The sequence below is a fragment of the Enhydra lutris genome, unplaced genomic scaffold, assembly GCF_002288905.1.
Source record: "Enhydra lutris kenyoni isolate GAN:26980312 unplaced genomic scaffold, ASM228890v2 scaffoldscaffold92, whole genome shotgun sequence".
Lineage (NCBI taxonomy): Eukaryota > Metazoa > Chordata > Mammalia > Carnivora > Mustelidae > Enhydra > Enhydra lutris.
Genome location: NW_019154176.1, coordinates 3,438,593 through 3,458,609, shown reverse-complemented (window position 1 = coordinate 3,458,609; position 20,017 = coordinate 3,438,593). Strand labels below are relative to the sequence as shown.

Sequence of the window (20,017 nt, the reverse complement as noted above, 5' to 3'; positions counted from 1 at the left end):
AAGTACCTAACATTAAGTTTTTGATTGAAGGGGCATCCATTTTATGAACCTGAATAAAGGAAATCTCATCTAAAATGGAGTCAGGAGTGGGGCACCTGGTTGGCTCAGTCGGTTTAGCATCCAACTCTTGATCTCACTCAGGTCTTGATCTCAGGGTCCTAAATTCAAGCCCTGGGTTGGGCTCCATGCTGGCTGTGGTGCCTACTTAATAAAATAAATTGGAGTCAGAAAGCCAGAGGGATAACACACCACTTCTCCCAGCCCTTTGCAGAACGAGCAGGAAGAGACATACCTTGTATTCTCAACAGGAAGAAGCCTACACATTTACTACCCCAGCAGTTGGAGGAAAGATTTACTCCTAGCTCAGCAACAGCCCAGCCAATGAGAGACTTGCACACCTCAGCCAAAGAGAAGCCACTATACTGCAAACTCCGTTTACTCCAATGGGCTTTTTTGCTTATAATAACCCTTCCCAAATCCCCTCTTTCCTCTGTAAAAGGGCATTCCTCTCCTTCGTTCTCCAGACTTGCCTATGGTTTTGCCATAACTTGCATATCCTGAATTGTAATTCTCTGCTATTCCTGAATAAGCCCATTCTTTTTGCTGGCAAAAATAACTTTAATTTTTAAGGTTAACAAAATTCACCAATAAAGGTGAATCCACAAAACCTTAAGCCCTCCACCCCATTCTTTTTTTTTTTAAGATTTTTTTTTTTAATTTGTCAGAGAGAGAGGGAGAGAGAGCAAGCACAGGCAGACAGAATGGTAGGCAGAGACAGAGGGAGAAGCAGGCTCCCCGCCAAGCAAGGAGCCTGATGGCTCCACCCCATTCTTAACCCCCAATAAAGACAGAACTCCAAGACTGTTCACTCTCTCTCTCTCTCTCTTTCTCTCTTTCCTGGCAACTTTAGGTATGCTATGTACCCTCCAGTACATGGGATATATAACTCCTGAGTTATAAGTCTTATTTTTCAAAGTTATCTGATAGTTGTTGCTGAGGTGTATCTTGCAATCATAGTAAGAACCACAAGGGTGGGTCTAGCCACAACATTGGCTCCAGTCAGGGTAATGCCTGTGGGGGCTCACTGCCAGAAGTAGGGGCCCAGATGGGTGCCCCCCAGCATTCCCAGCCAATAGCATCACTATTACAGGCTGAGACTGACACAAAACAGGTATGCATCTATTTTAGTCCATTAGAGAGAAAACATCATTCCCCTGGCTTTCCATATCCAAGGAGGGCAAATGTCAGCTGAAGTGACCTCTGCACATACACACGCATACCCTTTATCTCACTAGCAGATTTGGAAGAAAGAACTGAGGATCTTTGTATCTCACCCTTTCTCTCTCTGCTTGGGAGTCTAAGGGACTCCAGAGAAGGGCTAGTTTGATCAGGCTGGGGCCGTAAGCATCCAAAGGAGGTTTGTGGTCGACCAGTTGGACTATGCCCAAGTACATCGGCAAATGCAGCAGTAAAACACTGTAAGTCCAACGGGGGATACATAGCAACACCAGCATGCTTCAATCCAAGTTTTGTTACTCATGAAGCTGCTGTTTCCATATCTAACTCCCATGATTGGTCTCAAACTCAGAAGGGAGATTAAGAGATGTCATTGATTAGGGTGTGTGGCTGGCTCAGGTGGAAGAGCGTGTGACTCTTGATCTCGGGTTTATGAGTTTGAGCCCCACGTTGGGTCCAGAGGTTACTTAAAAATTTTTTAAACTTAAAAAAAAATTTAATTTTAAACTTAAAAAAAATCAAATGTCTTTGATTTTTTCCCCGAAGTCCCACTAGTAGACAAAATTCTAGAAGATTGTACATCTAACTTCTCACAGTGATTTATTTCCTCTGAGGCCTGGGATTAGAAAGAGGTTCACTTTCTATAATTTTTTTAAGATTTTATTTATTTAATAAATAAAAGACAGAGAGAGGCAGAGAGAGCACAAGTGGGGGGGAGAGGAGGAGGGGGAAGCTGACTCCCATGGAGTGGGGAGCCTTATGCAAGGCTCACTTTATCCCAGGACCCCAAGATCATGACCTGAGCCAAAGTCAGACACGTAACTGACTGAGTCACCCAGCCACCCCTCACTTTCCATGTTAAAATTCTTTACAAACATATGTTATTTTTTTAATATCAGGAAAAATTATTTTAAGGAAAACATATGTTTAAACACAAATATCCATCTCTACTTACATAAAACTCCAGGAGAATAAAAATAATTTATAGTGACAGAAAGGAGGCCAGTGTTTGCCTAAGGACAGGAATGGAGGGAGGGTTAAAAGGAGCCACAAGGAAACTTTAGGGAATTATGGAAATATTTGTTATCTTGATAGTTTCACAAGTTACACATGTGTCAGAACCATCAAATTATGCACCTAAATATTTGCTGTTTATTTGTGTGAATTATACCTCAACAGAGTTCCTCATTGGGCTGCTAGAGGAAATTCATGCATGAAGGACTGACACAAAACAGACACTCAATTAAAGTTTGTTCTTGTGATTATCTTCACCTTCAATGGAGAGTGTATTAGTCATGTTTTTATTTTCTATGTTTTGTGATGCTTTGACACCTTAGGGTCTTGCAAACCTGGGTAAGGACCACCCGTCAAACCAACCAATACAATTACCTCCTTGATCTCAGTCTTACATGCAAACCAGTATTCCCTCTGCCCCAAATCACCCCAGGGCCAAGTAGCAGACAACTAGGGACCACCTCTAGAGCCTAGAGCCCACCAAAATTATTCAAACTAGCCCATTCTAAACTTGCTCAGCTTGCCTGCCCTACCTTGCCCATTTCTTCCTGCAAAAGCCATAAATAAAGGCTCAGTCCCATGCTTTCCCCCTACTCCTGCTTCCTACAGACCCTGGTTTTCCCCCCATAGTGGCTCTTCATTGCATGCTGAGCCCCCTGCTCTTGGGAATTTTAAGTAATAAAGTTTTCTTTCAAAGACAATTGTCTCCATGTCTATCATCATATGTGATTAAAACAAGTCTCAGGTACATTTAATAGCAAAGGGCATCCTCACACTCCCAGCCCCTTATCCAGAAGGCAGCGGTCAGGGGTGGAAGGAGCTCTGTCTTATGTCCCATAATCCTATTGCCCCTCAGACCTACACTCAGGGAAGTGGTCACTAAAGTTGGGTGAACCTAGAAGAAAGACACCACTAACCAGTGGCATCCTGAAGCCAGCTCATGCCAGGTCAGGAGGGCCAATTGCTAAAGTTGCAAGGATTTTGTGAGCCAGTTGTTAGACTGGTGGTAGCTTGAAACCAGCCATCATGGGATACTTACACCACAGAAATGGGCAAACACTACAAATTAGGGCTCCCCTGTCCTATCACTACTTGCTAGCGCTGGCCATTAAACACCTCCATGTTTACCACTGCCTCCAATTTCACACCTGCTGCTCCATTTCTGCAGGAAAAGCAAGAATAAAGGAAGGAAAATTTTTTTCCTCCTCAAGCTGCTCCAGGTGGGGCATCAGCAGCCTACTCCAGGACCACCAGCAGATCCCAGCATAAGACTGGGGTTGGCCACCCCATCATACTGCCCACAACAGACCTCAGGTGTCCAGACACCCTTAAAACAGATCTCTTCTCCCAACCTGAGACTTCACCAGTCCCAACGCTCCAGCTTGCATCAGTCTAGCCCCCCAGGTACCCGGAGCTGGAGCTGCCAGGTTTGAGCATGGCATGGAACAAGTAAAGTAGACCCTAACCATGGCCACACTGAGGGAGTACTCATACCATAGTCCTCATACGGCCTGATGGGGAATTTCTGTTGTACCTGCTAGTGGGAAAGCATGGGAGAGACACCCAGTCCTCTGGTAAGTGAGCTTGGAACAAGGAACCAAGGGTCCTAGCTCAGCCGTTTTCTCTTCTGACTCTTCCCACCACAGAGCAGGCAGGCTGGGCTGGGGGGCCTCAAGGGTGGGCGCTCCTGATCACTATCAGCCCGCCATCTGCTTCTCTCAAGTGGCTCAGACTCAGCCGGCAGGAAAAGCATTGCCACTTACTGAACCTCTAAAACCCATGCCACCTGTGAGGAGCCCCAACCTCACCCCATCAGCTGACTTCACTTTCTATGGCTCACCTCTTGTTCCCTCAGCCACACGGTTCTTCTTGATCCTGAAAAATGTCAAGTTCATTTACATCTCAGTGTCTTGGTCTTTTCTTTTTCCCAGCGCTTCCCAGAGTGGGTTCCTCATCCCCTCTCAGGTCTCCAGACTTGAGTGGCTCATTCCGCTCACTCTACCAGACACAGGTACCTCCATCACGTGAACTTGGTTTATTGTCTCTAAAACTAGCCCATCAATGCATTCACCTGTTGATCGTCCTGCCTTCTACTCAGGGCTTGTTTGTTTACTGCTGTGGCCCCAAGACTTAGAACACGGCGTGTGATAGAGTGGGCACTCAAGAAAATGTTGAATAAGAAACCAAATGCTTTTTTGAAAAAAAAAAATTCTTTAATAGCAAAATAATATATACTGTGGAAAAATTGGAAAATATAGAATACCAAGTACAGAAAATACAACTTAGAACCTTCATTAACACTTTCGATCATCAAAGCCTAAGACTTGCTGGCTTTCTCATCATGTCCCTTGTGTGCAAGTAGGTATATCAATGGTGTGTGGGTGTGTGGGTGCACATGCATAGACAGTCTTTCCAGGCCTCCTAAGGGGCCTTGGCCCTTCAGGTCCCCCTAACTCCTAACACCACCCTTCTGCATCCATCCTGTTCCTGAGAACAACCCTTCATCAAGGACCTTTTCAGGCGAGGGCTGGTAAAGAGTTAAGGCTTTGCAACGTAACCATGAGGTAGCTATGATCTCCCCCATTTCCAGATGTGGGGACAGGCCCTCCAGGAGGCTGGCTGATGTCACAGAGGCCAAACAACTGGCAAACAGGGATTCCAATTGTCTGGAGGCCCCAAGGCTTCAGTTCTCTCCACCTGTGGCTTTCAGGCTGACTATAAGCCCTCACAAGGTGCTGTTCAGAGGGTGTGGGGCTCCCAAGTGAAAGCTGAGATGGAGAAGTGGTTGTCACATCCACCAGTCCATGGACTCTTTGGGGCAGGCCCTAACGATGACCATACAGTGGGGCAGCCCCCTACACAGGATCCTCTCAGCCTCCTGACCCTCCCACCCCAGACCCTGCAGCTCAAGGACCCTGAGCTTGGGCATAGCAAGGCAGGAAGAGAGGATTTCAGCCGGGGAAGGCATTTCTGGGGTGATGAGAGGGCCTAGCAAACACAGACTCTCCAGGGCTGGCATGCCCTCCAAGACAGACAGGCCAGGGGCAGAGAGGCCCCTCACAGTCAGCCGGATCTTCCGCACATCTCGAAGGTGGCGGCTGATGGCCAGGAGGGTGCTGTCGGCTGAGAGGGTGCAACCTAGCACCTCCAGCCTCTGCAGGTAGCTCAGCTCCTGGAGGCCCGCATCTAGCCCTGTCTCTGTCACGCGGTAGGTGCCGCCGAGCACCAATGACCGCAGGGCACGAAAGCGTGTCAGGCCCTGCAGGTGCTCGTCTCGGAAGGCAGGGACTCGGTCCAGCACGATGCACTCAAGCAAGGGCAGCACGGTGGGGTCCTGCTCCTTGAGGAGCCAGGCCATAGAGATCTCGCAGCTGTGCAGCTCCAGGGTCCTCAGGGTGCAGGGCAAGCTGGTGATGGGCACCATGCTCAGGTCAGCCACATGTAGGCAGAGGCGCTTCAGATTGGGGCACTTCTGGCCCAGGGCCCTCATCAAGGCGGGGGACAACTGGGGGGCCTGGGAGCCTGAGAACAGGTAGCCACCCATCCGCAGGGAATGGAGCCGGGATGCCATGTACCGCCGAAGGAGGTGCCACATGACTTTAGGCCTCATCTGTAAGAGCCAGAAATGCAGGTGACAGGGTGAGAGATGTGGAGAATATTCCACAGCCCCTGCCTGCCTGGGGCTCTAGTGGTCCCCTGGGCTTCTGTCCTTCCCCTGCCAGCCTCAAGTGACCCTGTACCTCCCCAAGAGTAACAAGACAATATAACCCATTCACTCTGATTTCTAGGTTTGAACAAAAGCAATGAGGGAAAAGAGAAGATCAGAACAGATCTGTCTTTAGCAACAGCAGATTCTCATTACCTGAAGTAAGTAAGAAAGCAGAGCAACTCACCGGCATTTTATTTTATCCCTTTCCTCGTGACCACCGCCAACAGAAATAAGCAACACAAAAGCAAACTGAAAAAGGCTAGAACTGCCTAGAGTAAATTAGACCTGTGTTAAAAATCATCACCATCACCATCACCATCACTACCTGGGGATGATGAAAGCTGCAAAAATTAACCGTGGAAAGTTAATTACTAGAAAACAAAGCAACTGGAGGCACTGTGCATTTTAAGGTAGGTACACTTTACCTTAAAAAGAAAAGGAAAAAAAAAGAAACTGCACAGTGTAAAATATGTGCATAGCATAAAACCTGGGAGGTTGTTAGAAATTCAGAACCTGGGGCCCCATCCCCATTCACTCAATCAGAATCAGCATTTTAACAAGATCCTTCGACGATTATATACACAGGCAAGTTTGAGACACTCCTTTATAACACTGTTTGTAATAAAAAGCTGGAAATAACTAAATGTCAACAGGAAAACAGATAAATTGTGGTATATTCATTTAACAAGTTAAAAGGAACGAACCAGAGTTCCATGTCTCAATTAAAATAAAGTTCAAAAGCGGGGCGCCTGGGTGGCTCAGTGGGTTGAGCCTCTGCCTTCGGCTCGGGTCGTGATCTCAGGGTCCTAGGATCGAGCCCCGCATGGGGCTCTCTGATCGGCAGGGAGCCTGCTTCCCCCCTCTCTCTCTGTCTGCCTCTCTGCCTACTTGTGATCTCTCTCTCTCTCTGTCAAATAAATAAATAAATAAAATATTAAAAAAAAAATAAAGTTCAAAAGCAATGTTGTGTGAATAAGGTTGGTTTGGGGTGGATCTACAATAAATAGCGTTTAATTACCTCAACAGAATACCATTATTTAAACTTTCGATCAACATATGAACAAAACTATATGTTGCCTCCTGGCACTCACACAGGAAGTGAGTGAGAAATGAGAAAGTGAGAAACCTAAGTTTCTAGAAGACTACATTTCCATTTTATAATAGCGATGGCCTCTGAGGAGGGTTTCAAAAAATGCCACGATGTATCTGTAAATGTTGCGTGCGTACATGTACCCATAAACCTTTGCATGTATGTTTCACAGAATCTGCAGCAAAAATGACCAAAGGTCAAAGTGGGTTAAATATAGGTGAAGAGTACGTAGCCGTTTCAGATTTATTCTCTACACATATTCTATATGTGTATTTGGAATAGTTCATACTAAAACAAGAAAAATAAATACGATGCAAATGGGGAAAAGTGGAAAAGGTTCGGTTGCACTACTCAGGAAATAAACTGTGGAAATTGAGTTGCATCTGGAAAATGATTCCTCCAGGAAAACTCATTAACAGATCATGTAAGCAACTAACGTTTGTCCTATGCTTACTGTATGCGGGACTCGGCTCTAAGGTCTTTCCCTGCAGGAACTTGGTTATCCCCACTTTGAACTTGGTTATCCCCACTTTGGAGATGGGGAAACAGGCTGAGCAGCGAGTGTGCCGCGATGCATCCCGGACCGCCAAGCTCGAAATCTAGGGGGCGAGGGGGTGGGGCTCGAGACCCAGACACCCGGCCGCGGCCCAGGCCCGCCCGGTCGGCCCCGCGTACCGTGTACAGCGTCAGGTCGACATGTCGCCAGAGCCACCGGTCGTCCACCAGCCTCTTCCAGCGGTGACAAACCCTGGGGGAGGGGACCCGGCGTTAGAACCACCCCGCCCTGCGGGGACCCGATCCGCGCGTCCCAGGGGCAGCCCCACCCCCCCGACCTTCCCGTCAGCCCCCCGCGGGCCGGGGCCGCACCTGGAGATGCGGATCCGGTCCCGGACCGGGAGGTAGGAGAAGATCTCCAACAGGACTGAGTCCGGCAGGTCCGCCAAAGTCGCCATGATCGGGCCGACACGCACTTCCGCTTGCCGCTGAGGGGATTCGGGATCTCGCCTGGGGGGCGCCAGCGGGTGACAGGGGGTGCCGGCAGGGCGGTGGCCGCCGCCTCCGACAGTGGGCGGAGAGTCTCAGCTTTCCTCTGACAGGGACACAGTTGGGTCCCGGCGACAGGCCCGCCGGCGATCACGACGGAGCCGGGAGGCGGGGACTGGGAACCAAGCCCGCGCTCGGAAGGCGTGGCTGAGGCTCTGACGCAGCCCGGAGGCGGGGTTGGGGGCGCGGACGAGGCTGGGGGGCGGAGCTGGGGTTGGGGCAGTGACAAGGGGCCCCGGGGCGGTGACTGGAGACCCGGGGACTTGTTTGGGTCGAGAACCGGCCTGGGAGCGGGATTACCCGCTGGGAAGAGGCTGGGGACAGGGCTAAGGGCTGGGACGAGGCTGGGGCGGGGCTGGGGGCGAGCAGTAGGCTAGTGGGGCGGGACTGAGGACCGGAATCGAGCCCGGGAAAAGCGCCCTGGGGCGGTGACCGACGGCCCAAGGCCGGGGCCGAGGGCGGTGACGAGCGGCCCGGGGTCGTGGCAAGTGTTGGGAGGGCGGAGCTACAGACCCCAGGACCCAGCCTGGAAGGCGCCCTTAGAGCAGTGCTGCTGGGGAACGACCAGCAGTTGTGCTAAGGGAGAGCGAGGCCCTAACTTTTCTACTTAATACCGCTTTTTGATGCCTATGAACAAGAATAAATCTGTAGGACCGAAATAGCTTAACAAAGGGTGTGTTCTATTTTTCGTTTTGATAGCGCCAAACTGTTATCCAAAGAGGCTGAGTTGACACGCCCACCAAATATATATCACTCATTTGTGGGTTTTTTTAGAAATTTTTTTTAAGATTTTATTTATTTGGGGCAACTGGGTGGCTCAGTGGGTTAAGCCTCTGCCTTCGGCTCAGGTCATGATGTCAAGGGTCCTGGGACCGAACCCCATATCGGGCTCTCTGCTCAGCGGGGAGCCTGCTTCACCTTTCTCTCTGCCTGCCTCTCTGCCTACCTGTGATCTCTGTCAAATAAATAAATAAAATCTTTTTAAAATTTATTTGACAGAGATCACAAGTAGGCAGAGAAGCAGGCGGGCCAGGGGGAGGGGGGGTGAAGCAGGCTCCCCGCTGAGCAGAGAGCCCAGCTTGGGGCTGGATCCCAGGACCCTGGGATCATGACCTGAGCTGAAGGCAGAGGCCCTAACGCACTAAGCCACCCAGGCGCCCCCACTCATTTGTTTTTAAGAGTTTTTATTTTTAAGTAAGCTCTACACCCAGCCTGGGTCTTGAACTGATAACTTGGAGATCAAGAGTCGCATACTCTACCACTCAGCCAGTCAGGCGCCCCATATCATTTTTTTTTCCCTAAGATTTTATTTTCAAGTAATCTCTATGCACAACACAGGGCTGGAACCCATAACCCCAAGGTCAAGGATCGCATGCTGCATAGATTGAGCTGGCAAGATACCCCATCACTCTTTTTTTTTTTTTAAAGATTATTTATTTATTTATTTATTTGACAGAGAGAGAAATCACAAGTAGGCAGAGAGATAGGCAGAGAGAGGGGGAAGCAGGCTGCCTGCTGAGCAGAGAGCCAGATGTGGGGCTCGATCCCAGGACCCTGAGATCATGACCTGAGCCAGAGGCAGAGGCTTAACCCACTGAGCCACCAAGGCACCCCCATCACTCATTTATAAAGAAGCAATTCATTAGAAATTATCAATTGATAGGGCACCTGGGTGGCTCAGTGGGTTAAAGCCTCTGCCTTCTGCTCAGGTCATGATCCCAGAGTCCTGGGATCGAGCCCCGCATGTGTCTCTCTGCTCGGCAGGGATCCTGCTTCCTCCTCTCTCTCTGCCTGCCTCTCTGCCTACTTGTGCCTGTCAAATAAATAAATAAAATATTTTTAAAAAATTATCAATTGATAAAAACAATGAAATTTATTCAACACTTCTGTATTGATGAGTATTCAGTTGTTTCCAGATTGTTACCACCAACAATATTGGAGCTAAGCATTTATATATCTAATAAGCATTTATATATAAAATATATACAAGCATTTAGATTTTCTTTATATATATATATAATTTGAATTTGAATTATTTATATAATTTGAATTTGAATTTTTAATATATATATAATTTGAAATATATATATATACATATATATACGTATATATGTATATATATATTTGCATGTTTTTCTACAGGATAAATAACCAGGAACCAGTTTGATGAGTCAAAGGACACACGAAGTTTAATTGTGAGGTTTTGCCAAATCACACCCCCAAGAGCCTATAACAGCAATACAATGCTTTCAATACACACATGCACACACACACATACACACACACACAGAGGCAGGAATTGGAGATGCTGAAAACTGTCTTAAAAAGAAATGCAAGGGGGGCGCCTGGGTGGCTCAGTGGGTTAAAGCCCCTGCCTTCAGCTCGGGTCATGATCCCAGGGTCCTTGGATCGAGCCCCACATCAGGCTCTCTGCTCCGTGGGGAGCCTGCTTCCCCCTCTCTCTCTGCCTGCCTCTCTGCCTACTTGTGATCTCTCTCTGTCAAATTAATTAAAAAAAAAAAAAAAAGAAATGCAAGGGCCCCCCCACCTGCCTCTCTGCCTACTTGTGATCTCTGTCTGTCAAATAAATAAAATCTTTGAAAAAAAATGCAAAACTCATTAAGATGTATGCATTAAATGTGTGCAATTTCTGTATATCAACTATACCTCAATAAAGCTAAAAAAAAATATATATATATATATATATATATATCTGTATGCCCGTGCTTATCCATAAACAAAAACACCAGGGCTTTCACCTATCAGATTAAAAAAGATGAAGAAGGGGCACCTGGGTGGCTCCGTTAAGCTGCTGCCTTCAGCTCAAGTCATGATCTCAGGGTCCTGGAATCAATCAAGCCCTGCATAGGACTCCCCACTGAGTGAGGAGTCTGCTTCTGCCTCTCCTTCTGCCCCTCCCCCTGCTCATGCACACTCTCTTTCTCGAATAAATAATAAACAAAATCTTTAAAAGCAAAACAAAACAAACAAAAAGATGAAGAAGCTGGAAAATATCCACACTGACCTTGGTGTGAGGTAACAGGCCCTTTCAACCCTGCAGAAGGGGCAGGATAGATTCAAACTCTTTGAAGCCAGTTTAGTAATTTAAGATTATAGCTTCTGTTGGACCCAACAATACGATCCCAAAATGTTAAAAAAAAAAAAAATTTTAGGTAGGTCTTTCTATGCTGTTTGGAACAATCTTCAGGATACTGTTTGCTTTAAAAAGCAAAAGGTGTAGAGATCAATGACTATAATTTGATCTCATTGGAGATATATATAGCTCCAAAAAATGCACACACAATTTATTGTGTTTCACCCTTTATACAAGGCCTGTATGAAAACTAAAACATTCAAAGGGTTCCTGGATGGCTCACTTGGTGGAGCATGTGACTCTTGGTCTCAGGGTTGTGAATTCAAGCCCCACAATGGGTGTAGAGATTACTTTAAAAAAAAAAAAAAAAAAAGTCTTGGGATGCCTGGGGGGCTCAGTCTGTTAAGCATCTTTCTTCAGCTCAGGTCCTGATCTCAGGGTCCTGAATAGAGTGCCGATTCCCAAGCTTCCTGCTCAGCGGGGAGTCTGCTTCCCCCCTCTCCCTCTGCCTGCCTCTCCCCCTGCTTGTGCTCTCTCTCTGGCAAATAAATAAATAAAATCTTAAAAAAAAAAAAGTCTTAACAAAACCAAAAAAACCCTAAGTCATTCATTTCTGCCCTTTGACATAACTTAAAATATTGTATGTTACCTGAAAATACAAAGTCTCTCTCCATTGAGATGTGTTAATGTCTGAAAAGTTTTATCATTTTTTGGGGAGGCTCCATATCACACATTTGAAGATGCAGGAACTATCTCCAGAAATGGAAACTTTTTTTTTTAAGATTTTATTTATTTGACAGACAGAGATCACAAGTAGGCAGAGAGGCAGGCAGAGAGAGGAGAGGAAGCAGGGTCCCTGCCAAGCAGACAGCCCGATACAGGGCTTGATCCCAGGACCCCGAGATCATGACCGGAGCCAAAGGCAGAGGCTTAACCCACTGAGCCACCCAGGCGCCCCCGAAAACAGAAACTTTTAATGGTAGTTGCCCCTGGGGATGGCTGGGATCTGAAGGCAAGGACACTTTAGGCTGCCATATACATACTTTTATACTGCTTGAATTGTTACCATGTGCAATTATTACCTTAAAAAAAGTAAGTTCCAAATGTTTATTAATCAATCAAACCCCTTTGATATTTTTCCTCAAACAAAAGCACAGAAAAAATGCTTCATACTTTGGCAGCAATCCTGCAACTGTGGAAAGACCAAAAGAATCCCACAGAGGTCAAGTCACTTGCCAGGGCCCCAGGCCCAGATCTGATGCCACAGTGTGGCCCTCTACCACACTACTCCATGGTCTTGATTCCTTCTGGAAAGCCTATGCCATCATGCATGATGCCTTCTTTGCTCCCAGAGCCTTGGGCTTCCCCCTCACAGCACTGTACCGAAGACCTCTTCACTTGTCTTATTCTTCTATGAGACTGAATTCTTGGGTGGTGGGTGAGCCTTGGTCACTGCTGTATCTCCAAGGCCTGCTGAAAGGCTAAGGGAGAAGGAAACTCTTGAACAATTCCTTCCACACCTAAGATTATTTCCTCTCTGGTGCTTCCTAGGTGGGGCAATTGCTTTTAAAAAAAAATATTTATTTGAGAGAGAGAGAGAGAAGGGAAGGAGGGAAAAAAGGAAAGGGAGAGAGAAAATCCCAAGGGGACTAGGCACTGAGCACAGAGCTCAAAATGGAGCTTGATCTCATGACCCTGAGATCGTTACCCCATCTGAAACCAAGAGGGAGACACTTAACCGACTGAGCCAGATTTGGTTTAAAATTGCCAAATTTGGGGGGCACCTGGGTGGCTCAGTGGTTAAAGCCTCTGCCTTCGGCTCAGGTCATAATCCCAGGGTCCTGGGATTGAGCCCCGCATTGGGCTCTCTGCTCAGCAGGGAGCCTGCTTCCTCCTCTCTCTCTGTCTGCCTCTCTGCCTACTTGTGATCTCTGTCAGATAAATAAATAAAATCTTTTTAAAAAATAAAATAATAAAATAAAATAAAATTGCCAAATTTGGGGGGCACCTGGGTGGTTCAGTCATTAAACGTCTGCCTTCAGCTCAGGTCATCCTGGGAGTCCAGGAATCAAGACCCACATCAGGCTCCCTGCTCAGCAGGAGGCCTCCTTCTCCCTCTCCCACTTTACCCTACTTGTGTCCTCTCTCTCACTGTCTCTCTCCCTGTCAAATCAAGGAATAAAATATTTTTAAAAAATTAAATTGCCAAATTTGGGGGCAACTGGGTGGTTCAGTTGGTTAAGCATCTGCCTTTGGCTCAGGTCATGGTCTCGGGGTCCTGGCATAGAGTCCCACATCAGGCTCCCTACTCATCAGGGACTCTGCTTCTCCCTCTGCCTCTACCCCCAATCCTCCTGTTCCTGCTAGCTCACTTTCTCTCTCTCAAATAAGACAAAATAAAATCTTTAAAAGAAATAAAAATAAATAAAATTGCCAAATTTGGTTTAAATTGCACCGCTGGGGCAACAGCTTTTAAGTTCAACAAAACCCAGGTGCTCCTGCCCCTGGGGGTCAGTTACGGGGGGGGTACAGCGGGTTCCACCAGCATACAAAGGTGGAGGGAAGGAAAACACACATATAAACTCCTTCCTCTGGGTCAGAAACCCAAAAAACAAGTGGGGAGAGAGGGCCTTCCCAGCTTTCTCCTTGGGCTGTGACCCAGAACTCTCCCTCTCAAGAAGCACCTATCTCCTCCCCACCCCAGCACCTCTGACAGCCAACCTTCTGCTGCTCAGACAGGGGGATGGGGCTGCCCTTGTTCCTCAGGGGGCATTCACTGAGTCCTTTCATGGGATGCTCCAAATTCTAATTACCAGGGTGTGGGGAGGGGTCTCTAAAGTGAGGTGCCGTATCTCCCGAGGCCCCTCCCCCTCTCACCTGTATGGAGGTAGGGGTGGGGGGGCAGAGCGGGGGGAGTCCATGCAACAGTGACAGCCTAGTCCTGGGACTTCCCATTGCCCACCACCCCCCTCAGGATGGCTTAGCCCAGCTGGGGTTGGCAACCCCCCAGTGGATCCCCACCACCTCCCACTGGAGCTCAAATCCCCAACAATCCCAGATTTATTCTCATCCCCAGACTTCCCATTGCCCCTCCGCCAGCCTGTAACTCAGCATCATGATCCTGTGCTTGAACAATCTTTGAATCAATTATTGAGAAATTAGAACTTCTCGTTTTAAAAACGTTACATTTAGGGGCGCCTGGGTGGCTCAGTGGGTTAAGCCTCTGCCTTTGGCTCAGGTCATGATCTCAGGGTCCTGGGATCCAGCCCCGCATTGGGCTCTCTGCTCAGCGGGGAGCCTGCTTCCTCCTCTCTCTCTGCCTGCCTTTCTGCCTACTTGTGATCTCTATCTGTCAAATAAATAAAATCTTTAAAAAAAAAACACGTTACATTTACTTTTTCCCCCTCATTACAAGAGTAATATATGTTCATTGTAGATAATTTGGGAAAACCAAAAAGTGCCAAAGAGGAACAGGAGATTCAGCAATTCCACCATGGTTAATTCCACAATGGTAACCACCATTAACATCTTGCGGGACACAGTAAATAATGTAAATGCAGTGATTTCCGAAGTTCCCTCAGCTCACCTTTGACCTTCCAACTTCTCCGCTTGTCCCATCTGTTCTTGTGCAAATTCTTTAAAAACCGTCAGAAGCTGGTCCGAGACCAATCCTTACTACAATCCTAGGGTGGGAATTGCTATCCCATTTTCATAGATAAGGAAAATAAGAATCAGAGGGGGTAACTGTCTTGCTTGAGATCATACAGTTTAATATTAAGGGGTAAGATTGGGTTTTTCACTCATCTGTCCAAATTCAAAGCCTGTGTCTCCAACCTGAGCAAGTTTTCCATTCAGATTCCCCACCCTCTGAAGCGCACACAGAATTCTCAGAGGAATGACAGGCCTGAGTTCTGAGCAGGAAGGCCCCTGAGTCTAGTGTTTGTGGTAGCACCTCTTGGTCCAGCTCCCTAAGTCAGGCCAGCCCCCAAAGGTCACAGAGCAGCTGCTCTTTCCACAGGATGATCTCTCATGTCTTCCACCTAATCTCACATCCCAGTTTGAGAAGGTGGATTGGGCAAATCAGAAGCAGTGGCTCATTTTCAGAGCGAATCCCTTTAGGCTCACCAAACTGGGAAAATCCTGTCTGCTGAGAGAGAACGGCTGAATGGCTCCACTGGCAACTGTTTGGTTGAACTTAGAGAAGGGTGCTCCCTGTCCCACCAGCTCTGGACAAACAGACCAGTCGAGGGGCTGCTTTGGGACTCAAAGCAAGGTTGAGATCCGGTACAAGGAGCTCCCTGCCGGGCCAGGGCGATCTGCCTTGAAGACACAAACCTGGGTGATTTTGCCCTTGTGCCGTTTCCAGGTTACTTGCCTGAGATACTGGTCGGCGTGCAACTTGGGCTCCATTCTAATAAATGCTGGGATCCAGCACGAGATCAGGCGACCCCCCTGCTTATTGACTGTAGTCTGCGCCCCAGTGTCCCAGGGGGTCAGGAGCGATAGCCCAAGAAGAGGGGTGAGCAAAATGCTTCCAAGGCCCGGCTCCGAATGAAGGTAGGGGGCCAGACGAGATGACTACACGACTCCACCCAGGCTCCCCATAGCCCTGAGGCTGAGTCTCAACTAGGAGGCTTCGTCGGGCTCAGAAACGGGAAGTCACTAACCCCCACGGTACGTCCCCGGGCTCCCCTGATGTTCCTGTCAAATCCCACACATGACGACGTCTCCCCACATCTAAGGAGCCTCTACCAACAGCTTCCAACCGACTGGGCGCCGACCCCTGACCTCTGACTTCCCTTTCACGCCACTTCCCCCGCCACGCACAGCCCGGGACCCCAACGTGGCCCCACGCATCGACGTACAGGAATCCGCTGGGGCCTCCGAAGCCGTACCTGGGAACCGCAAACCCCTCCTAGACTTGGGACCGGAAAGAAGTCGGAGGGATGTGGAGCGGGGAGCAAGGGACGGGCGCTTCCTGTTGTTCACTTCCGCTTCCGGCTCTTAGAACCCAGTCCGACCCCGGCTCCGCCCTCGAGCGAGGAGGTTGTGGCGTCTGCTGGTTTCAGGCGTTTCGAGGTGAGGGGCCGCGTAGAGAGGTCCGGAGTCGGGGGAAACTGATGGGACCCGGCCCTCAAGGGTGTGCGCGCCTGCGAGAGGCGAGGCGGAGCCTTCAGGCGACCTGAGGTGGGAGGCGCGGCTGCCTGGGGTCCGCCGTCCTGGGAGTTGAGGCCCGGAAGGACTCGGATCTGGGAGGTTGAGGAGGGGTAAACATAAGACTCAAATCCGGAATCTTGGGTCCTTGGAGACCCCTGAAGGCCTGACTCTGCTGCCTTCCACCCCACACCGTGTGTAGCTCCAGACAGGATGATCGAGGTTGTTTGCAACGACCGTCTAGGGAAGAAGGTCCGCGTTAAGTGCAAGTATCCACCGGCGGCCAGGAGGCGGTGGTTCCCGGGGTGCTTGACATGAGGCCGGCAACTCCGTCTGTGTTGTACGGTGACTTCAGTTAAACCCGGGAGAGGGGGCGGGTGGGGTCCTGGCAGAGGGCGTTCAGCCCTGGAATGTCCTCTTGCACGTTCTCCCTCTCCCTTCCATTTTCCTTAACTCGTCTGCGCCCAGCACGGATGACACCATCGGGGACCTTAAGAAGCTGATCGCAGCCCAAACTGGCACCCGTTGGAACAAGATCGTCCTGAAGAAGTGGTGAGTGCAGTGGCAGAGCTGGGGGCTGGGCAAGGCTAGGTCAGGCCTGGGTTGGAGAGGCCTGCAGGCTCAGGCGGAGGTTCCGCAGCTTGCCTCCAGGGTGAAAAGCCCCCTTCGACTTCTGTCTAAAAGGTTTCTATCCCACAGGTACACGATTTTTAAGGACCATGTGTCTCTGGGGGACTGTATCCTTTGTGTGACTTCTTGAGGAGGGGTCTCCATACCAGACTTGGTTCTCTTTGTTCAGGGCTGGGAGTGTGTCTCTATGAGATGGTGCACATAAAATGTCTAACTTAGTATGCAGCACATGGTAAGCATCTGGAAAATGGGAGCCATGGAATTGTTTTGTTGGGGGAGGAGGGTGGTTGGTGAAATACTTTGACTTGGCTTAGAAGACCCTTTAAGGTCAAAATATATACATTACTGAACTCTACCTGAGTGTGGACAGGAGGTCAGGGTGCAGTGAGACTCCGGCAGGTCTGTTGTGCAAAGGGAGCACGAACTTTTTTTTTTTTTTTTTTTTTTTTTAATAGTTTGGGTTCTTTCCACATCAGAATGACCCAGTTCCAAATGGCTTCCTTGGCCCGGGGTGGAGTCCTCGGGCCACCCTGACCTACCCATGCAAGGTGAGAGGGTGGAGATGGAGGCCACAGTGAGAATTCCTTAACACCTTTACTTCAGATGAAATCCACGATGGGATGAACCTGGAGCTTTATTACCAATAGAGGAGAATTCCTTCCCCCTGCTGTACCCCGCCTTGTCTTCCCTTCCCCTTTTTTCTTCCCCTCTCTTCTTCCTCCCCCCAACCCCTCCTCTCCCATCGTCACCCCCACACGGACATGGATACTTGTTTTTAAAAACTCATGTTAATAAAATCCTAGAAGTTGCTTCATTGTTGTCATCCTTGAGTGAGGCCTTATCTAATATGGGGAGGGTTGATGTCTGGTTGTCACTGTTCTCTCAGTCCGCAGCTGCTCAGTAAGAACGCAGGATCAGCTGGGTTGATGAGGGAAGAGTAAGCAAGCAGCCTGGGAACCCCGCCCACAGCTCTGGGATTTGCCATGGGTCCGTGAAGGTCCTAATAGACCAAGGGCTGTCTGGGTATGGACAGTAGATATAGTAGAATACAGGTTCTGGATTCAGACCAAGTATGGTTGGAATCCCAGCTCTGCCACTGAGAGTGATTCTGAGCAGGGTAGTTAACTCATCTACACCTTCATTTCCTTATCCAAACTGGAACGGACAGTATTTACTTCATTGCCATGTTATGAAATGCAGCTGAGCCAAAGCATGGTGGGTTATGCATCCACAGTTCCTGGACTTTTGAAATCCTAGTGGAGAGAGTGAGACAGTGTGGCATAGGCTGAACTTTGGTCATAGTGGTGGGATTTGGGGAAGCTAGCCCTTTGATCTTCAGATCAAAAAAGCACCATGATGGCACCCACATCTCAATGAGATAATGCAGTCAAAACAGCAGGGTGTCTGGCACAAAGTGTTTTTTAAGCTGTCTCCAGCCTTCCCCCCAGGTGGGAGTAGACAGGACACCAAACACCCCATCTGTGTTTCCCTGGCCACAGGTCCTAGGGTCGATGTTGGCCTTTCCCCGGAGCTGCATTCTGGAGCCTTTCTCCAGAGGTTCACGCAGAAACTTGCCCCATCCCTTTTCCCCTATACTGTATTGACCTGGCTGATTTCCAGCAGTACATTAACATGCTCAAATCTAGCGTACTGCTCCTTCCCTTCCCCCTAAGCGCCACCCAGTCTTCTGCCTTCATTTCACTACCAAGCTTCTTGGGAGGTGGACCTGCCAGATGCCTAGGGTGCTGCTGGCCTGTACCTCATGGAGGATGATTTCTCCCTAGACACCTCTCTACCCGTCCTCTTGGCTTCCCTTCTGTCTTTAGGATTCAGCTTCCTCCTAATGCCAGAAGTGTCTGTTTCCTGATACCTTGCTCTCCCTACTCTTAGAGCTCTCTCTCCCATATTTGTCCATTTAAAAATAAACCCAACAGGATTTTTTTGATAACACCACAGCCTTGACAAGGTGATTACTTGTTAATTTCAGTCAGCATAGAAAAGTACAGGCTGAAAGTAAAATGCTTCTTGTCCCATTCTCTCTCCTGAAGTGCGGTCTTTTCCAATACATTTATAGAAACTCCATTTTTTTTTTTTTTATTTTATTTGACAGAGATCACAAGTAGGCAGAGAGGCAGGCAGAGAGAGAGGGGGAAGCGGGCTCCCTGCTGTGAGCAGAGAGCCCGATGCAGGGCTGGATCCCGGGACCCTGGGATCATGACCTGAGCCGAAGGCAGAGGCCCCAACCCACTGAGCCACCCAGGTGCCCCTCCATTCTTATTTTTAAAAAATGACCATGCTAATATCTACTTGTAAAAACAATCCAAATGTTTTGTTTAATAAGTTTCTTATTAATAGCACCCCTCCCACCAGTGGCAATTTTTAACAGATTTGATTAAATCCAGAAATTTTCTAAAATACAACCTATAATTTTTATACAATTGGGATAATTATGCATTCTGTAATATACACTATTATATATACACCATTTGGTGCTTTTTTGTTTTAAGTAGGCTCTATGCCCAATGTGGGGCTCGAACTCATGACCCAAAGATCAAATCACATTCTCCACCAACCAACCCAGCCAGGCACCCCAGTAGCTTGCTTTTTTATGCCTTATTTTTCACCTTTCCACATAAATTACTTCATTCCTTTTCATTAGTTTATTGATACTTGCTTGTTTTTCTCTTTTTACATAAAAAGGAAGTATGGAGGGATTTTTGTGATGGAACTCCCCTGTGTAGAACTGTGGTGGTAGATGAAGGACTTTGCATTTGTCAACCAGGATGTAGGAAGAAAAAGATGGCTGTGAAGTGAATCTGCCTGTATTATAAATGAATCACATGACCACACCAAAAGGGATTGGGAAGAAAGGAGCTGACCTAAGTAACTTTTGAAAAAGTATTTTAAACAATACTGTTACGCTGAAAAAAAAATTAAAATTAAAAAAAATATATTTTAACTGGATACTGTAAGGCTAAAGACAAAAAAAAAAAAGCATTATATGCAAGCCCTGTACTCTAGTTAAATAAATTCATCAGTGTTATGA

At 48.1% G+C, this 20,017-nt stretch overlaps 2 protein-coding genes across 3 annotated transcripts; one reads left to right on the top strand and one right to left on the bottom strand.

Moving 5' to 3' along the window:
* Positions 1-4,480: 4,480 nt before the first annotated feature.
* LOC111162482 (F-box and leucine rich repeat protein 12) lies at positions 4,481-8,182 on the bottom strand. Of its 2 annotated transcripts, XM_022526933.1 has the most exons (3): positions 7,917-8,182; positions 7,725-7,797; positions 4,481-5,860 (listed from the first exon to the last, which is right to left on the bottom strand). In XM_022526933.1, the coding sequence occupies exons 1-3, from the start codon at positions 8,000-8,002 to the stop codon at positions 5,039-5,041; spliced, it is 981 nt and encodes a 326-aa protein (XP_022382641.1). In that variant the 5' UTR covers positions 8,003-8,182; the 3' UTR covers positions 4,481-5,038. The 2 variants fall into 2 exon arrangements, with proteins under 2 accessions (XP_022382641.1, XP_022382643.1); XM_022526935.1 differs by lacking the exon at positions 7,725-7,797 and having other exon boundaries at positions 7,943-8,182.
* An 8,010-nt stretch (positions 8,183-16,192) lies between these two features.
* LOC111162509 (ubiquitin like 5) lies at positions 16,193-17,781 on the top strand. The gene is made up of 5 exons (XM_022526974.1): positions 16,193-16,266; positions 16,544-16,610; positions 16,810-16,893; positions 17,041-17,078; positions 17,575-17,781. Exons 2-5 carry the CDS (start codon positions 16,555-16,557, stop codon positions 17,616-17,618), a joined length of 222 nt encoding a protein of 73 aa, XP_022382682.1. The 5' UTR covers positions 16,193-16,266; positions 16,544-16,554; the 3' UTR covers positions 17,619-17,781.
* The last annotated feature ends 2,236 nt before the right edge of the window (positions 17,782-20,017 follow it).

Coding starts and splice junctions, on each gene's coding strand:
- LOC111162509 (XM_022526974.1), top strand. CDS start 16,555: ATGATCGAGGTTGTTTGCAACGACCGTCTAGGGAAGAAGGTCCGCGTT. Junction 16,611..16,809: donor AAGGTCCGCGTTAAGTGCAA/GTATCCACCGGC, acceptor GTCTGCGCCCAG/CACGGATGACACCATCGGGG. Junction 17,079..17,574: donor CCATGTGTCTCTGGGGGACT/GTATCCTTTGTG, acceptor CCTTTACTTCAG/ATGAAATCCACGATGGGATG.
- LOC111162482 (XM_022526933.1), bottom strand. CDS start 8,002: ATGGCGACTTTGGCGGACCTGCCGGACTCAGTCCTGTTGGAGATCTTC. Junction 7,798..7,916: donor GACCGGATCCGCATCTCCAG/GTGCGGCCCCGG, acceptor CCCCTCCCCCAG/GGTTTGTCACCGCTGGAAGA. Junction 5,861..7,724: donor TCGACCTGACGCTGTACACG/GTACGCGGGGCC, acceptor TGGCTCTTACAG/ATGAGGCCTAAAGTCATGTG.